Source organism: Protopterus annectens, chromosome 9.part0 (assembly GCF_019279795.1).
Source record: "Protopterus annectens isolate FY-2018-M chromosome 9.part0, PAN1.0, whole genome shotgun sequence".
NCBI lineage: Eukaryota > Metazoa > Chordata > Ceratodontiformes > Protopteridae > Protopterus > Protopterus annectens.
Window position 1 is genome coordinate 826063415 of NC_056743.1, and position 15670 is coordinate 826079084.

At 42.0% G+C, this 15670-nt stretch overlaps 1 protein-coding gene across 2 annotated transcripts in view; it reads left to right on the forward strand.

The window, feature by feature from the left end:
* Positions 1-15670, forward strand: part of MCOLN1 (mucolipin TRP cation channel 1) — a 640674-nt gene that overhangs the window by 551930 nt on the left and 73074 nt on the right. For both annotated transcript variants that reach the window (XM_044083494.1, XM_044083493.1), the window contains exon 13: positions 13845-13978. In XM_044083494.1, the coding sequence (XP_043939429.1) occupies positions 13845-13978 (134 nt within the window). The remainder of the gene's footprint in view (positions 1-13844; positions 13979-15670) is intronic.

Consider the following 15670-nt stretch of genomic DNA (forward strand, 5'->3'; position numbering starts at 1 on the left):
ATCATAAAAACAACAGTTACTGTCTATTTACCTGCACTAGACAGAGATCAAATATTAATGCAGTTGAGTTTGCTATTGTGCAAGCCTTAAGATGAAATCTTTTAAAACCTTGTGCATAATATGGTTTTGGAATTATTGATGCAAATATAAACAAGCAATACTTGTTGCCTAGAGGTGTCAGTAGGAGTTAACTGCACATGCACCTGAGACTTCACTCAGATGTAACGAATTAAGTAATTTACCCAAACCAAAACCTCAAAGACATCCCAGACACAGAAATTACAACAGCTACTCTCAGCTACCTCAAAAATGTACTACCAAAGCAGCTCCCGCTGTGACACATCCTAACCCAACACATAGTGTCTCTGTGTCGCAGCCCATAAGGCAGACCACCCCACATTTGTGAGGCACATTGATGTCCCACTCACCAGGATGAGCACGGAGTGGGTTGCGGTCAGCTGCCTTTGAAGTAGCAGAATCTAGCATATCGCACATACAATTCAGGTCATTGAACCACAAGTACCAGTATGATTCTGTTGTAGCTCATGTGGGAGTGAATGACCTGAGACGTATCTCTCTAGACTATATGAGGAGAGAGACATGATAGAGCTCTCAGACTATGCAGGCAGTATGAGCATTGAACAGCATTTTATCTTCTCAAAAGATGGTGCCACAGTATGAACAAAAATAGCTTAATTTTTGGTGTTATTCAAAAGGGGTACAATATTTGTTGGCCTGGCAGGGTATGGTTGACAGACCATAATGCTTTGCCAGGGATGGTCTATACCTGTCCCTTCTAGGCTTTTGAATATTGGCTAAAACCTTGTCCACTCCCATACTGTCTTTTTTGGGGCATTATCACTTTGTTAAACCACAAGACATAGACAAACCTGCTCAGAACAATCTAAACAAAGATAATAGTGTTCAGTGCCAGTAATCTCAACCAAAAACTCCACTGTCTGCAAGTTCTCATCACCCTGTAGAATGTAGACAACTGTGTAGTTTCTGAGACATGGTTTAAAGCGGTGGATATCACTCAAGCAGTACAGTGCTATAGTGCCTTCCACACATTTAGACCAAGTACTGCAAAGAAAGGGGCAAAGGTGGAGGTGTCTCAGTTTACATCAGAAACACACACATCATGGCTGGTCAAGCAACATGATTCACTTTAGCGTTTCACGTACAATTCACCATAAGCAAAGTATCTTATTATATCTTTGTGAGCTATAGGACCCCCCCCCCCAATAACACAGGAAACTCGTACCACTTACTTAAATGAACTCAAAGCACTCTCCATCCAGCCTAACACAGAACTTATGGGTGACTTCAATTACCCCACTATTAACTGGGAATCATACACAACTTCAGATTTGCAGACACAGAGATTTCAGGACTTTGTCAACACTAATGCCCTTGACCAGCTAGTCCTTGCACCCACTAGGGGCACCAATGTTCTTGACCTTGTCTTCATCAATATGGAGGAACATTGCACCCCCCCCACCCCACCCCCATTGTAACATCCTGATTGGTTAGCTCAAGCTGTATCCTTCGAAATGAAAATAAAAACTGGAAGACCAGGTAATCCTGGAACTTTCAGGAATTATTCCAGGGCAAACTTCTTACATTTAAGTGACACTCTGGCAAAATTTCAAGCCCCCCAAACTCTGAGAACACTGCTGCCTATGCAGAGTCATTCATAAAAGCCCTTTACAATCATGTATACAGCTGCTCAAATACAGTGGTACCTACCCAAAAGTAGCACAGGACAACCAACAACTGCTCAGGTAGAATCATGGCCAAAAATTGAAAACATAATACCCAACAATAAACAATTCAGGGGACTAATTCAATCCACCAAAGCTAAAGTTGAGGTAAAAATAGCCTTTCAGGACAAGGATAACCACAAAGTATTCTTCAGCTATGTCTGAAATTTTAAAAGTGAACTGGAGGATATAACCAATCTACTGAATGATAAATTCAGCTCAAGTTTTATCCCACTTTCTCCTCTAGACACCTCTCAGGAAATATTCTCAACCAAAGCTCTCCATTAATCACTAGAGATCAGGTCCTCAAGACACTCTCCAAGGCTAAAAGCACTACATTGATGGGACTTGAAAGTATCCCTGGGTGCCTCCTTCATAGCTTGAAACATGACCTGTTGGGCCCATTTGAAATACTGTTCAGTTGGAGCTTCCAAGCAGTTTTCATACCAAGGGAATGGAGGATTTCAACTGTTATCCCACTCCTCAAGGGCGGGCTATTTTTGGACCCAGGAAGCTATTGACCCCATAAGCGTGACTAGTCTTATATGTAGGGCCATGGAAAGAATAATCATGGACATAAGTACACAGGAAGTCTTCAAGGCATTGGATCCAAGCCAGTTACGTTTCATCAATGGGAGATTATGCCTACATGACCTGGTTGACTTCTTTGAGAAAGTCACCAAAATAATGGATGAGGGCAGAAGGGTACATAGTGCATACTTAGACCTAACCAAAGCATTCGACATGACACTTCATTTGGACATTATAGACAAGCTCATGAAACTAGGCCTTAACCCATATGTTACCTGCAGAATAGTCAGCTGGCTCACAGAAAGGACACATGAAGTCAGGACTGGTGAGTCAACTTCCACGAAAAAGCCAGTCAGTAGTGGAATGCTACATGGCTCTGCACTGAGGCTGCTCCTTCTTGGCATCAACCTCTCTGAAGTCAAAGCCAATGTCAAGAGCTTCTAGATGACCGGGTTTGCAGATGATTCCAAATTAGTCAGTCATTGAAGTCCCCCAAAGCTACAAACATCTTTCAGGAAGGCCTGACTCAGATGTATTGCTGATGCCAGAGTCACAGTTTAAAACATGCCAAAAAATAAATAATTGTATCCTTCAGAAAGACCACCACCCCTGCAAATGACTGCACTGGTAGTACACCTGTAAGAGTTGACTCTGTGGTCAGGATTTAGGAACCTATGTAGACAGTGACCTGCCCTTTTACCGTCATGTGCCTACTGTAGTAAGAAAATCATTCAGAATTGCACAGCTTATAAACAAGGGTATGACATCTAGATCCAAAGATGTCATTGTTCCACTGTACCGGGCTCCCATAAGAAAAGTCATTCAGTACAGTGCCTCCTTCAGAATGTACCTGGACAGGCATATGCAGCAGCTGGAGCAACTGCAGAGGTTCCTTACAAAAAGAATACACAGTGTTGAAAACAAGTCCTTGTTGGACAACCTAAAAGCCTTACCCCTGTGCTCTGCCTCCTACAAACTGCTCAGAGGTGATCTGTGCCTTGCTGTAAAGGAATCCTCTGATCCTGCCATAGTAGCCATTTTGCATATCAAAAAAACAAATAGCATCAGAAACGCTTCACAACAGGGAAAATCATCCCTGGTTTGGCACCTATGTCTCTGATAGACGCAGGCAATCTGTAAATGGTTCATCTCTCAGGCCTCTGCTTGTAAATGTTTCATCTTCCAAGCCCCAACTAACACTTATCAAAGGTATCAGAACTTGTCAAAGTTTTGGGATGCATGGCTAGGCATCAAAAGGCCCCTGTGGTCATTAGCCTAGTGAACACCTATGAACCTATGAACTTGATCTAGGGACCTGAACCTCTTCTGCAACGTAAATAGGACATGTTTGGAGGGAGACGTATGTGCCGCAGACACTACCCCTTCTCTGGAACAGGCTTCCCATCCATGTGAAGCAGAGTTTCTCCCTGCAGTTATTCAAATGCAGTTTGGATCATTGGATGGGGAGTCGTAATTTTACCCTGGGGCTGCCACCTATGCACCTATTAGAAAGAGGTGGCATGTAAATTCTCGACCACTCTTACCCAAGCTATACCCTACACAAGATCAGTGGTATCAAAATCAGTCATCTTTATTTGGGAGGTAAGGCTAGGCTTATGAAGACCTTTCTAGGTTGTTAGTCTAGTATTTAGTTATGAACCTATGTGATGATTCGCACCTGAAGCTGTACACATGCTCTAAATGTTATTGTAGAGTTTCTTCTTTGTCATGTTTCAGCATAAGTGAATGTTTCTTTTTTTTATTGTTGTACTTATTCAAACTTGGCACATCATCTCTGATGTTTACAGATAATGTCTAAGCTTAATGGTCTCTGGATAACCCAGTCAAATCCCTAGTCTGAAAGTTCTCAAGAACCCTTATTGCACTCCAGAAAACCTGGATTCACTTAAAAAGAAGTGAGCACTGGAGAATCTAGCTGGGGAGAGATGAGTCTGTAATGCCAGCTCTGTCATCCCAGGTGGAGGGTGTTGGTAGAGTTCTGCCACAGGATCGCTATTGGGAGGAATTCCCTGAAGTGCAACTCCACTGTAAAGAGGTATAAGCCCACCAAAATATGTACTAGCACACCAGCTAAGGGTCACAGATATGTGAAAATCTGCACCCATCCTGACTAGGTTTAGCACAGAGTTTGCCAGGCAGCTGGTTAGTAAGTTTGGCATGTCATGTAAAATTCCATAATCTAGCAAGGTGATGACTACATCCCATGACTGCTAACAACCCTTCTCAATAACTGCTTCTGTTAAGTAATGGTGAGAAATGAGTAGGTTTCTGTGGTGAAAGAAACTTTATGTTCATGGTAAGATGGGAAGGTAAAAAAAAACATGTTCTTCAAAGTTAGCTGTCCTTATTTAATTTTTCCTGCAAGACTTCATAAGGCATATATACTATGCCACCTACTTTAAATAAATTGAATGTTTGTTATGTCCTTCAGTGTATTTTATGCACACTCACAGGTTGCTATATTTTACATGCATTAGCAAGAAACCTAGATGGGAGATCTTCAGTGTCCCAGTGTGAAATAGTTATCTCATCTGCACGGACCACAACGCCACTAGCTTGCAAACCTTGTTTCAAGATTGAAAGGTGTTCTCAAAAACTTGGAAATTATCAATCTGATGTTAATCTTTATTCATTACTTATTGGTAGGTCTCGGTTCCGTCTTCAGAACCAACTCGGCCAATATAACAAGCTTGTTCCAGTCAAAAAAACTCTTGAACTAAGTCTTACCTGTTGTGCCCCTCTCCTCATCTCCTCAGATCTTGTTTGCCACGTAGTATACAGTACGTGTCAAGCCAGCTCTCAGCTAAGTAGTTGTAATTTTCTAATTTTCTAATTTTTATAATATTCTCGCCTTTCTTCAAATAGTCTTTCTTTAGCAGTCATTGATAGCTTTGCTTACCCTTTGTCTCTTCTAGAGTGTTTTTTCTACATTTCCTTACCAGTTTGGTATTCTTCCTACCATTGTTGGTACAGGCCCCTCCCTTACTGCTGTGGTAATTGTCAAACCATTGTTGGTATTCCTCCCTTTCTCCCTTTTCTTTATCCTTTACTTGACACTTGTTAAAAAAAATTCCGTCTTTCTAACTGTGTGTTTATCTAGCTCAGCTTGGTTTACAGCATTTGACAGAATTTTCATCGTCTTGTTGCTGTAGTGACTTGTTTTTGGATAGTCATAATGTCTGATAAAAAGGGGACAACCGGATTTAAGCAATGTGGTAAATCTGGTAGAAAGATGCCCAACTCCGATGGACATCTTTCTTGTGTCTTTTGTCTTGGAGTTCCCCACCTCCAGATTCAACCTCCTTGTGAACTTTGTAAAGGATTCAGCTCTCGTACTTTAGCAGACCATAAAAATAAATTAATCTTAAAAGGATTGTTAAAAACTCTCTTTTCGGAGGCACTATCTGAGACAGAGGTTTCAACACCTCCTAAAAAAGACATAAAAAAGAGAAGTCATTCAGTTCCAACATCTCCTAGTTCTACGGAACTGAAACCATCTAAGACTCATACTGAACCAAAGACAAAACTTCCTAAACTGTCAGCACCAACACACTCGGCACCAGAGCTTAAAGCTCCCTTCATGGTGCTGACGACAACCTCTTCTATGGAACAGACAGCCATAACTTCTGCTATGGTGCCAATAATTTCCTCGGTACCAGACACCCTTTTGGCACCAACCATAGTATCTCCCTCTAATCTGGTCACTCCCTCCCCATCACAACACTTGGGTCCTTTGACTTTGGTGCTGAAAGGTGAAATTGTAGCCAGGACAAGATGCTCCCTGTCCATTGACCCCTTTTTTGGACAACAACTCAGTCCTTTTCTTAAAAGGCCCGACTCTCCTTTGGGGTTATCCACCCATTCAACCAGGAGTCTTTTGGAACTGGATGTTGTGTGGCTTGTTGATCAGCTTCTATCAGCCAGAGGCATCCCAACCCCATCCAAGACCTCCCTCCCATCCAGAGCCGAGGGATTTTCTCCACATATTCCAACATATGATCCTCCTTCAACCTCCTCTCAGGCTTTGGAGCCCTCGGTACTGATGCCTATGCCGGTGCCCAACTCCTTTGGTTCCTGCATTACACCCTTCCACAGTTTTGAAGCCTACCCTGTGGACCATGGTTCAGTCTGAGCCGATCCACCCTAGAGACTGTGACTGGCCTGTTGGCACCGTAACCCCTAGTTCGGTGCCGAATTTTTCTATGGTGCCATCTGCGGTTTTGGCTGTTTTAACAGCTCCATGTCCTCTCGTGGCGCCAACCCTGGAGGTGGGTTTGTCGGGGCGGGGTGTGACCCCGATTCTGAGCTTGTCCTTCTCTGTTACAGGCTCCCATCCCTCTTCAAGTGGGCCTGCCTTCCAGGTGATGGAGAGGGCTCTCGTTTCTGCAAGCATGCAGTTGGCCCCTTTGGCATCGGAACCAGACTTTCATATCTCCTCTGGTATGCAGCTGACTCAGCCAACTACACAGGGACATTGGGCACGGGAGCAGCAAGACACCCTGTTACACAGGGCACCCACTCTTAGGAGTCCTCTTCCAATATTCCCCCTGAAGAGCCGCCCTGCAAGAGAGCATGCAAGAGGAAGCACGTCGATTCTCCTGAGGAATCCCTCACCGAAGATACAGATTTTGATGAGTGAGAGGGGTCCCCATGATCACCCCCTTAGGATTTCTCATTCTTAGACATACTGGAGATCCAGAAACAGAGGGGGTGACTGGAAGTCCATCAACTCTTCTACTGAGGAATCTGTATTCTTGCAGGCTTTCCGTGCTCAACCTTCTACTTCCTGGGTGACCCCACTTGCAGATGAGCTGCTCAGGCTCATCGTGCAGCATGCTTGGAAGGCCCCTGACACTGTTTAGCCAATTCCTTAAAGACCTGATAAAATTCCTCTCTCCTCCACAAGATCAGGCCCACTTGTCCAGAGGCTTGGCAGTAGATTCTATCGTGGTGGCAGCAGCAACTGGTAAAGAACTTGCTGAAGAAAGTTTGACTGTCCATCCTCCGAACAGGGAGTCTCGAATGATAGACTAGGGAAGCGGACTTGCACTTCAGTGACCTTCGCTATACAGTCGCTGAACTATCTGGCACATTTTACCCATCTTCAGAGGTACCTGATTTCAGACCTTTTAGGAACCTTGGCAGGAATATTGCCTGATGAGGTACATGACAAAGTTGCCTCTCAGCTTGCCTCCCTAGAGTCCATTTACAACTCCTCCATGCGGTTGATCACCCATACAACCGTGGGGGCAGCCAGTGCAGCGAGTACAGGCGTTGTCATGAGACTTCATGCCTGGATGTACTTTTGCAACTTTGCAGTACCACTTCAAATCTTCCTTCATCAATGCTCCTGTTGATGACTCCTCCTTGTTTGGCCCAAAAGTTGAGGACACTCGAGCCAGGTGTGAGAAAGTTGGAAAAATCCTGTCTGCCATGGGCGTACACTTCTCCGCCCCTCAACGATCCTATACTAGGAATCAGAGACCCATGAAGATGTGGTTCAAAAAATCCCAAGCGCCTTTTCATGACACACGTGGTGAGCTCTCTCCCCAGGGCAGAGGGGGGGGACTCATCAGGAAGATACCCCTCCCCTGGCAGAGGGAGCCCATGAAACTAGGGCTCCAGGGATTCCTTCTCCGGGCAGCTCTATCAGCGCTCCTGAAGAGCAGCCTGATTGCTTACCTCTGGAAGCAGTTTGTGGATGTTTTTCTTTGCACCACTTGGCCTGGCATTCGATAACATCAGATTCCTGGGTGCAGACGATAATGAACAAAGGTTACCATATCCCCTTTGACCTTTACCCCATGCCAGTTAGGCAAATCCCCAACGTTCCACCCAGTCAGATGGATGCAGCAGCACAAGAAGTTCTAAAGCTGCTAGAAAAAGAAGAGTAATCCAAACAGTCCCACCAGACCAAATAGGATCCGGATTTTACTCAAGATTCTTTTTAGTGCCAAAATGACAGGGGACTGGAGGCCAGTTTTGGACCTCGGCATTCTGAACAAGTTCGTCAGACAAAATTTTGGATGGTCACTGTTCAGTCTTTCCTTCCATTTCTGGAAAAAGACGATTGGATGTACTCCATAGATCTTCAGGATGCGTGTTACCACATAAAAATGGACAAACGATCCAGAAGATATCTCCGCTTCTGGCTGGGAGCCAGTCACTACCAATTTTGAGTACTGCCCTTTGGTCTCTCCACAGCCCCCAGGGTGTTCACCAAATGCATGGCAGTAGCAGCAGCTCACTTGAGACTACAAGGATTCAGTGTGTTTCCATATTTGGACGATTGGCTCCTTACCACTCCAACCAAGAGTCTACTGCGTCAAGCTATATTCTGTACTCTGTCAGACATGCTAGGAATCTCAATAAACAAGGAAAGTCAAAGCTGGTACCGGTTCAACATTCAGCACAAAATCCTGCCTAGTCACTTCACCTCATCACAGGTTACAGAGGTTGAGATCTCAACTCCAAAAGATACTCTCTCAAGACCTAGTCCCAGCCCGATTGGTCTTACAACTTCTGGGTTCCGTGGCGGCAACGATCACTCTAGTCCCACTATCAAGATTAAATATGAGGTTGCTTCAATGGCTCCTAACATCCCAGTGGTCTATAATGACATACCCAATGTCTTACCCAATCCTCAAAACAAACCAATGCAAACAGGATCTGAATTGGTGGATGAAGCCAGAACAGGAGTTATGGTGTTGTTCCTTTTCACCCCCTCTACCCAAAGCCACAGTGACCACGGATGCCTCCCTGATGGGGTGGGGGGGGGGCATTTTCAGGGAAGAACCGTCCAAGACACTTGGTTCCCCTTGGAGGCCAATCTACATATCAGTGTCCTAGAACTGAGGGTGGTGCTCCTAGCATCGCAAGCATTCCAAGCGACCCTCCTGTCAGGGGCAATTGCTATCCGTTCAGGCAATATGTCAGTAGTCAGGTACATCAACAAGCAAGGAGGAACCAGATCCTACCCATTATGTCAGGAAGCCCTGAGAGTGTGACAGTGGGCAATAGATTCCAGCCACTTACTCTTGGTAATGCACATTCCCGGGAACTCCATTGTGATTGCAGACAAACTGAGCAGAGACATTCTGATGCCTCATGAGTGGTCTCTCAATCCCGTAATGGCGACAGAAATATTTTGTCATTGGGGCCAGCCTTGCTGCAGTCTATTTGCCTCCCCCTCGAACCACAAATGCAGCAGATACTTTGCCCTGATCCCCCCCTCAGGGAGAGTCACCAAGAGATGCTCTGATACACGATTGGCCCCTGGGTGTACTGTACACTTTTCATCCCCTTCTCCTCATTCCACAGTTCTTAAAGAAGGCACAACAGTTGAGAAGCAAAGTAATCCTCATTGCACCCTATTGGCCCCATCAGGTCTAGTTCTCCTTCCTGTGACCTCACGTGGTTCACCACCCGTGGACTTCTGGATCCAACCCCCAGGACTCTTGTCTTATCCACAGGGGCTGGTCTATCCCAACCATCCGAGTCTCAAGTTGACCGCTTGGTTTCTCCACTTCTACTGATTGCCACACAGAATAATCCATCTTTCCCAGTACAAAGGATACTTCTAGCCTCTCATAAACCATCCACCAGGCTATTTTATCGTAGTAAATGGGACAAGTTTGTGATCTGGGCTAAAGAACAGGAACTAGACTCCTTCTCAGTCCTGGTCCATATGGTCTTAGAATATTTGTCAACTTTACTCCAGTCAGGAGCGTCAGCCTCTACCATCCCAGTTCACTTAGCAGCTATCTCCAGTTTTCATAATGGCTTTAATGATTCTTCATTAATGTCCCACCTTCTCTGCAAAACCTTCCTAAAGGGAGTCATACACTTGAGACCACCTCTTAAAGACCCTATTGAACCTTGGAATTTGACGCCAGTCTTACAAACCTTAACTTGTCCATCATATGAGCCTTCAGCCACCTGTGATATAACGTTTTTGTCCTGGTAGCCATCACCTCAGCCAAGCTTTGTGTGTAAATGATTTTCCACAAAGAGAGAGTATCACTTCGGACTAACCCCTCCTTCCTGCCAAAGGTTGTTTTAGATTCAAATCTCAACCAGTCCATTGATTTGTAATTTTTGTTCTCAAAGTTTTCTAACAAAAGTGAATACCATTTACACTTGCTAGATGTGCACAGACAATTACAGTTTTACTTAAACAGAACTAAATCATTCAGGAAATCGGGCCAGCTGTTACTATCCTTTTCGGGTCAAAGATTGGGCAAGTCAGTTTCCAAAGTCACTTTATCAAAGAGATTGCATTACCTTTGTCTATCAACAAAACAAAATAACTCTACCAACTAAAGTCAAGGTTCACTCCACCAGATCAGTGTCCACTTCGGTGGCCTTTCATTCTAGAGCCTGTATGGACATTTGTGCAGCAGCTACCTGGGCAACACCTCATGCTTTTATTACAAATTAGATATGATCTCCAGGGGAAGAACTTCCTTTGGCTCAATGGTGCTCAGAAATATCCTTCCATATGGCCTCCCAGGACATAAAGTAGCTAGGGACTCTGTCCCATTCATCATGAATGAATGAAGATTAATAACATCAGATAAAGTTATGTTCTTACCATAACGTTCCATCTGTGTTGTTGATCTTCATTCATTCATTACGTCCCACCCTCTTACCCCCTCCGAAAGACTCCTGGAGGTTTGGATTTGGCCCTGGTTACCAGATAAGGCAGTTGCTCAGATAAAACCTCCACTTTTTCTATCCTTACGGGGAAACTCAATCTGAGGAGATGAGGAGAGGGGCACTATGGGTAAGACTTAGCTCAAGAGTTTTTTGGCTGGTGCGAACTTGTTATATTGGCCCATCACTAAGGAATGAATGAAGATCAACAACACAGATAGAACATCATTGTAAGAACATAACTTCTTTTTTTTCAAAAGGCCAGTTTTGTTGTATAGAATGGTTGGCCCTTATTGCACACTACACAAACTGGATTCACTTAATCAGGCTGCCTAAAATCAGGATGAGTATATTCCAGCATGGTGGCAAGTGGAAGGAATGACTGTGGTTGAGGGTAGTTGTCAACCCAGTGTACTTCATATTCTTTCTAATGTGCTCTTTCGTGATTGTCCTGATTGCCTCATAAGTTAAAGCATGATGAGAAATCCCCCCCCCCCCCCCACCCCAACACATTCATACAGCATAAACATTTCATGAAAGCTGGGATCAGAAAGCCTGCCCTGCATTTAACAGGAGACTGTTGCAATCAGTGCTCCTTTCTTTCTTTACTTCCTAAAGTAAAATGATTCTTCTCTTCAAGATGTCTGCCTCTGTCACTTTTTTCACTAGTTTCTGTGAGATGCAGGGATGATTATTTCCTGATTATTTAGATTGCTTACTTTCAAGAGAATTCTTTAAAAAAATATGTAGAATTACCAGAAAATAGACATCAAAGTTTAAACCAACTGTATTTGAAGTAGTGAGTATTACAACAGAGATAAAAGAACTGGCAGCAGGATCTTTGGAAAACAGTAGGAGCGAACTACATAGAAAAAATGGGAACTGTCAGATAGTACATGCAGAATATTTTGGAGGAGTAAGGTTTAAGGGAAGGCAGGAATCTATCGATTTATGTAATGTTGGATTGATGCTCGTGTATAAAAATATATGTGATGTGTAATATTTATAACTGTGAATGTTAACATGGTTTGTGTTCTTTTATATAAATGTATGGTTGTCTTAAGTGATAATTCAAAAAAAGGTGTTAAAGATATTTAGAGGAACTTTAATTTTCTGACTCAAGCCTGTGTGTGATTAGCAAGGAGTGGGCTGAATTTTATGAAGTAAAGTGGGTATTAATTGAATGGAGGTTCCAAGATAAAGATAGAACACATCAGCTGGTTAGATGGCCTATATTCTGAAGCACTCGTTATCGGAGAGTTCTTTTTCCATATGTCTCTGAAGTCTTTGGTGATTCCTAACTTTAAAATAATTCAGTATTTTTATTAGTCAGTATGTGTTTCACTTTTGCTGCGATTAAAATGTTCGAAATAATCCGTCTCAGGACAGCCATGTGTTGTGTATAAACATTCCAAAGTCATTGGCTTCGTATGTTTTAGGACTTTCCTATTATCTTTGATCTGTGGGCAACTTTTAGAAAGCATTTTGATTCCATGATTTGACTGATCATAATGAGAATGTGTAGGCGGCCTTTCTGCACTAAAAACATAGTGCATGTCTTGCTGTCCTAGCTTCAGAGTATGTGTACATGTCAGTAAGAAGGAGTCTCCACTCCTGTATTGTCAGTGGATGGACTACTTGTTGCAGTATCTCCACTAGATAAAACATACTATATGGGCTTTAAATAGGAGGTATGCAGAAATTGGTGAGCCTCACTGGAAGCGATATATGACTTAGAAGCCAGACAGCTTTAATTGGAGTACAACCGCCTTCCATTGTCTCCTTAACATTTAGAAAGGTTTTATGGCTGATCCAGTCTTTAGGGTCACAAACCTTTACTTGGTAGGAGTTTAAAGTGGCAACATCATTAAATCTGAATAAATTGCAGTCTTTGTATGTGGTATCACTGTTTCCTTTTTTTCTCCTTTGTCATTAACAGGGCAGACTTTAAGACGACTGGGAAAGAGGTTGTATGATAAAGAACTTCTCTGGCCATTGTTGAAATTAAGTGGTACTCGAACCCAAGTCTGTTTAGCTGATTTACTTAGAGAAAGTGAGGTCCAGTACGATTCCGCTACTTGCCTTCACTTTCCTGGTACGTACTAGGTCTGCATAGTATATATATTTATTGGCATTTGATTACCGGTAAGGTCCACTGGGCCAGTGAAAGCCCATTTTCAGTGGAGGCCTGGGGAGAAAAGCTCCAGGTTTTAAAAAAAAAAGCAACGGTTTAAAAATGTATATTAGAAATGGACATATCGAAAACTGGGAGTTGAAGCAATAACAAAAAATACAAATGAGTGTTGATTACAATAACAAAAATTGGACAGAATGAAGTACAAGTTACACGAAAATTATATAATGTAGATAAAGGTAATATTAAAATTTCAACAATGGTTGAGATCAAGTACAGGCCATAAGAACAATTTCCCACTGCTAGCCAGGTCTCATGTTTACTGTATATTGCAGATATTCCTGGACTAGAGAAGGCCTGGAGTCCATCATTTATTCTGCTGTTATATAGTCTTGATAAAATAATTTGATAAAAACTCTAGGCCTGTCCGGGACAGATCTTCCCTAATTCTGTTATACTGTGTGGTGTTTGATCTTTGTGCATTGTGAAGCCTTTTTTTCTGTTGCATTGGTTACTAGTACCCATAACCTTGGGCTGTGGCTGAAATGATTCCTCTGTGATCATTCTGCTAGCCCTATCAACCAATACAGTAAATAAATAAAACAAGTATAATTCAGTTTTTCATAAATTACTTATCCTTTGTGTAAAATGATTTTTTAGGCATTCCTTGAGTATTAGAACAATTTTGTAGTAGATACTATAGGTACAAAAGTAGCTGAACTTTGTTTTTCAATCTTTAGCATCAAAGAGCAGAACAAGTACACAAATCAGAAGTGCATGCCTTCATAGCACAGTGCACAGATGAGCCAAATTCGGGCAAGTTCCGTGAAACGGAGAGGTCTTGGTGCTCACTCCTCTGTTGCTGTGGTGACAGGTAAGTATTTTTGATTGTTGCCTGCAGTTTTCATGAAAATACATGATGACTAGTTACAGTAGTATTTATTTATTTACTGACATTTGATTACCAGGAAAGTCCAACTAGGTAGGAGCCCATTTTCAGCGGAGGCTGTGGGAGAAAAACTCCACAAAGTATTACAAAACATTTTAAGAACAATAATTTTTCACTCTTTAAAAATAATACAAAAAACAACTACAGTGTAAATAATTATATCAAATTAGACATGATGTGAAAAATCTGTTATTTATCAATAGATACAAGTTATATGACCGTGATTTAATAGAGAAATTTTAGCCAGTTTATAGAGAAATTAAAGGTAAGTTAATATAATACAAACAAGAATTACAATACAGAGTGAGCAAAAAACAGGCTTATGGCATATTTAGAGAGAAAGCCAGGGGAGAGTAATTGATAAAAAATAAGGAAGTAAGTGAAGAAGAGAGAGTAAGGCGATGCAAGGTAAAACTAGGTATTTGTTCACATTTAAGGAAATATAGTTTATCCTGGTTTGATGCCAGCTTTTGGCTAGGAAGTCTTTCAGAATGTTTTTCAGGGATGGGGAGAGTATTGACCTGATGGTTAATTGTGGGCATTATTCAGAATTAAATTGCCAAATGTTGGTTTAACTGTTACATTATGTACTAAACTGTGTGCCTCAGTTGTCACCTAAATTGTAAAACAATCCATGTGTGTAGGTAAAGCTAAGAAGCTTTAACGTTTCAGTGCTGTCAGAACAGGAATTTTTGCAAACCGGGTGCTTCTTTAGCACTGCAAGGTAATGTGCTGCACTTCTTGGTTTGGAACTTTTCAGGTGAGCACATATTTATTTTTTTTGGAAGTCTGTACAAATAAGTACAGTGGATGAGGACATAAAAGTGTAAGCAGCATTGTTGTCTTATTCAGAAAGAAACCAAAATCTGATCTGCACCAGCTAGGTCACTGTCCTATTGATATCTTGTTGCGGATAGTCACTTGATGTCTTATGTCGTACATTTAGCGGTAATGTCTTTTTTCATAGACTTTTAATATTTTAAGAGATAAAAAGTAACACTGTCTCCCACCTTAGTTAACTGACTGTAGAGTGCTTTATTGACATTATTTAGCAAAGTGATTTTACCATCCGCTTCTCAACTGGAAGCATATTGTCTGAGGTGTTATGTCTTGTTATATTTAAATATGCTTAGTGAATGGGCAGTAATATTTTACTTTGAGTATATCACAGATTACAGACACCACTACTTTTTTAACGTAGCTGCTCTGTTTACATTGAGGATTATGATAGATTTCAGATCATAGCCAACTTATGAGTTTGAGAAATCACTGCTAAGATATTCACCTTTAAGAGCGGAGCAAAGCTTAAATGATAAATTGTGACATCAGTGTCAAGAACATTTAACAGGTTGGTTATGATCAGTGAAACCTAATCAATGAAAGCTGTAACACACTTAGCATTGCCTCTCAGACAAGTCATAAGTGAATAGTATCTTTGATCATGTAACTGCTTTAAAAGCTGTAATATACCTCATGTTGGTACATTCACAAAAATGACAATACTAAGAATTCTACAGCTTCTAAAGTTGTTTTAGCATCTCATCGCTATTCTGTGGTGACCTCTGTTTATGCTTTAGTGTAAGACTAGAGCTTAACAACACTGAAAAGTGTTTAAAA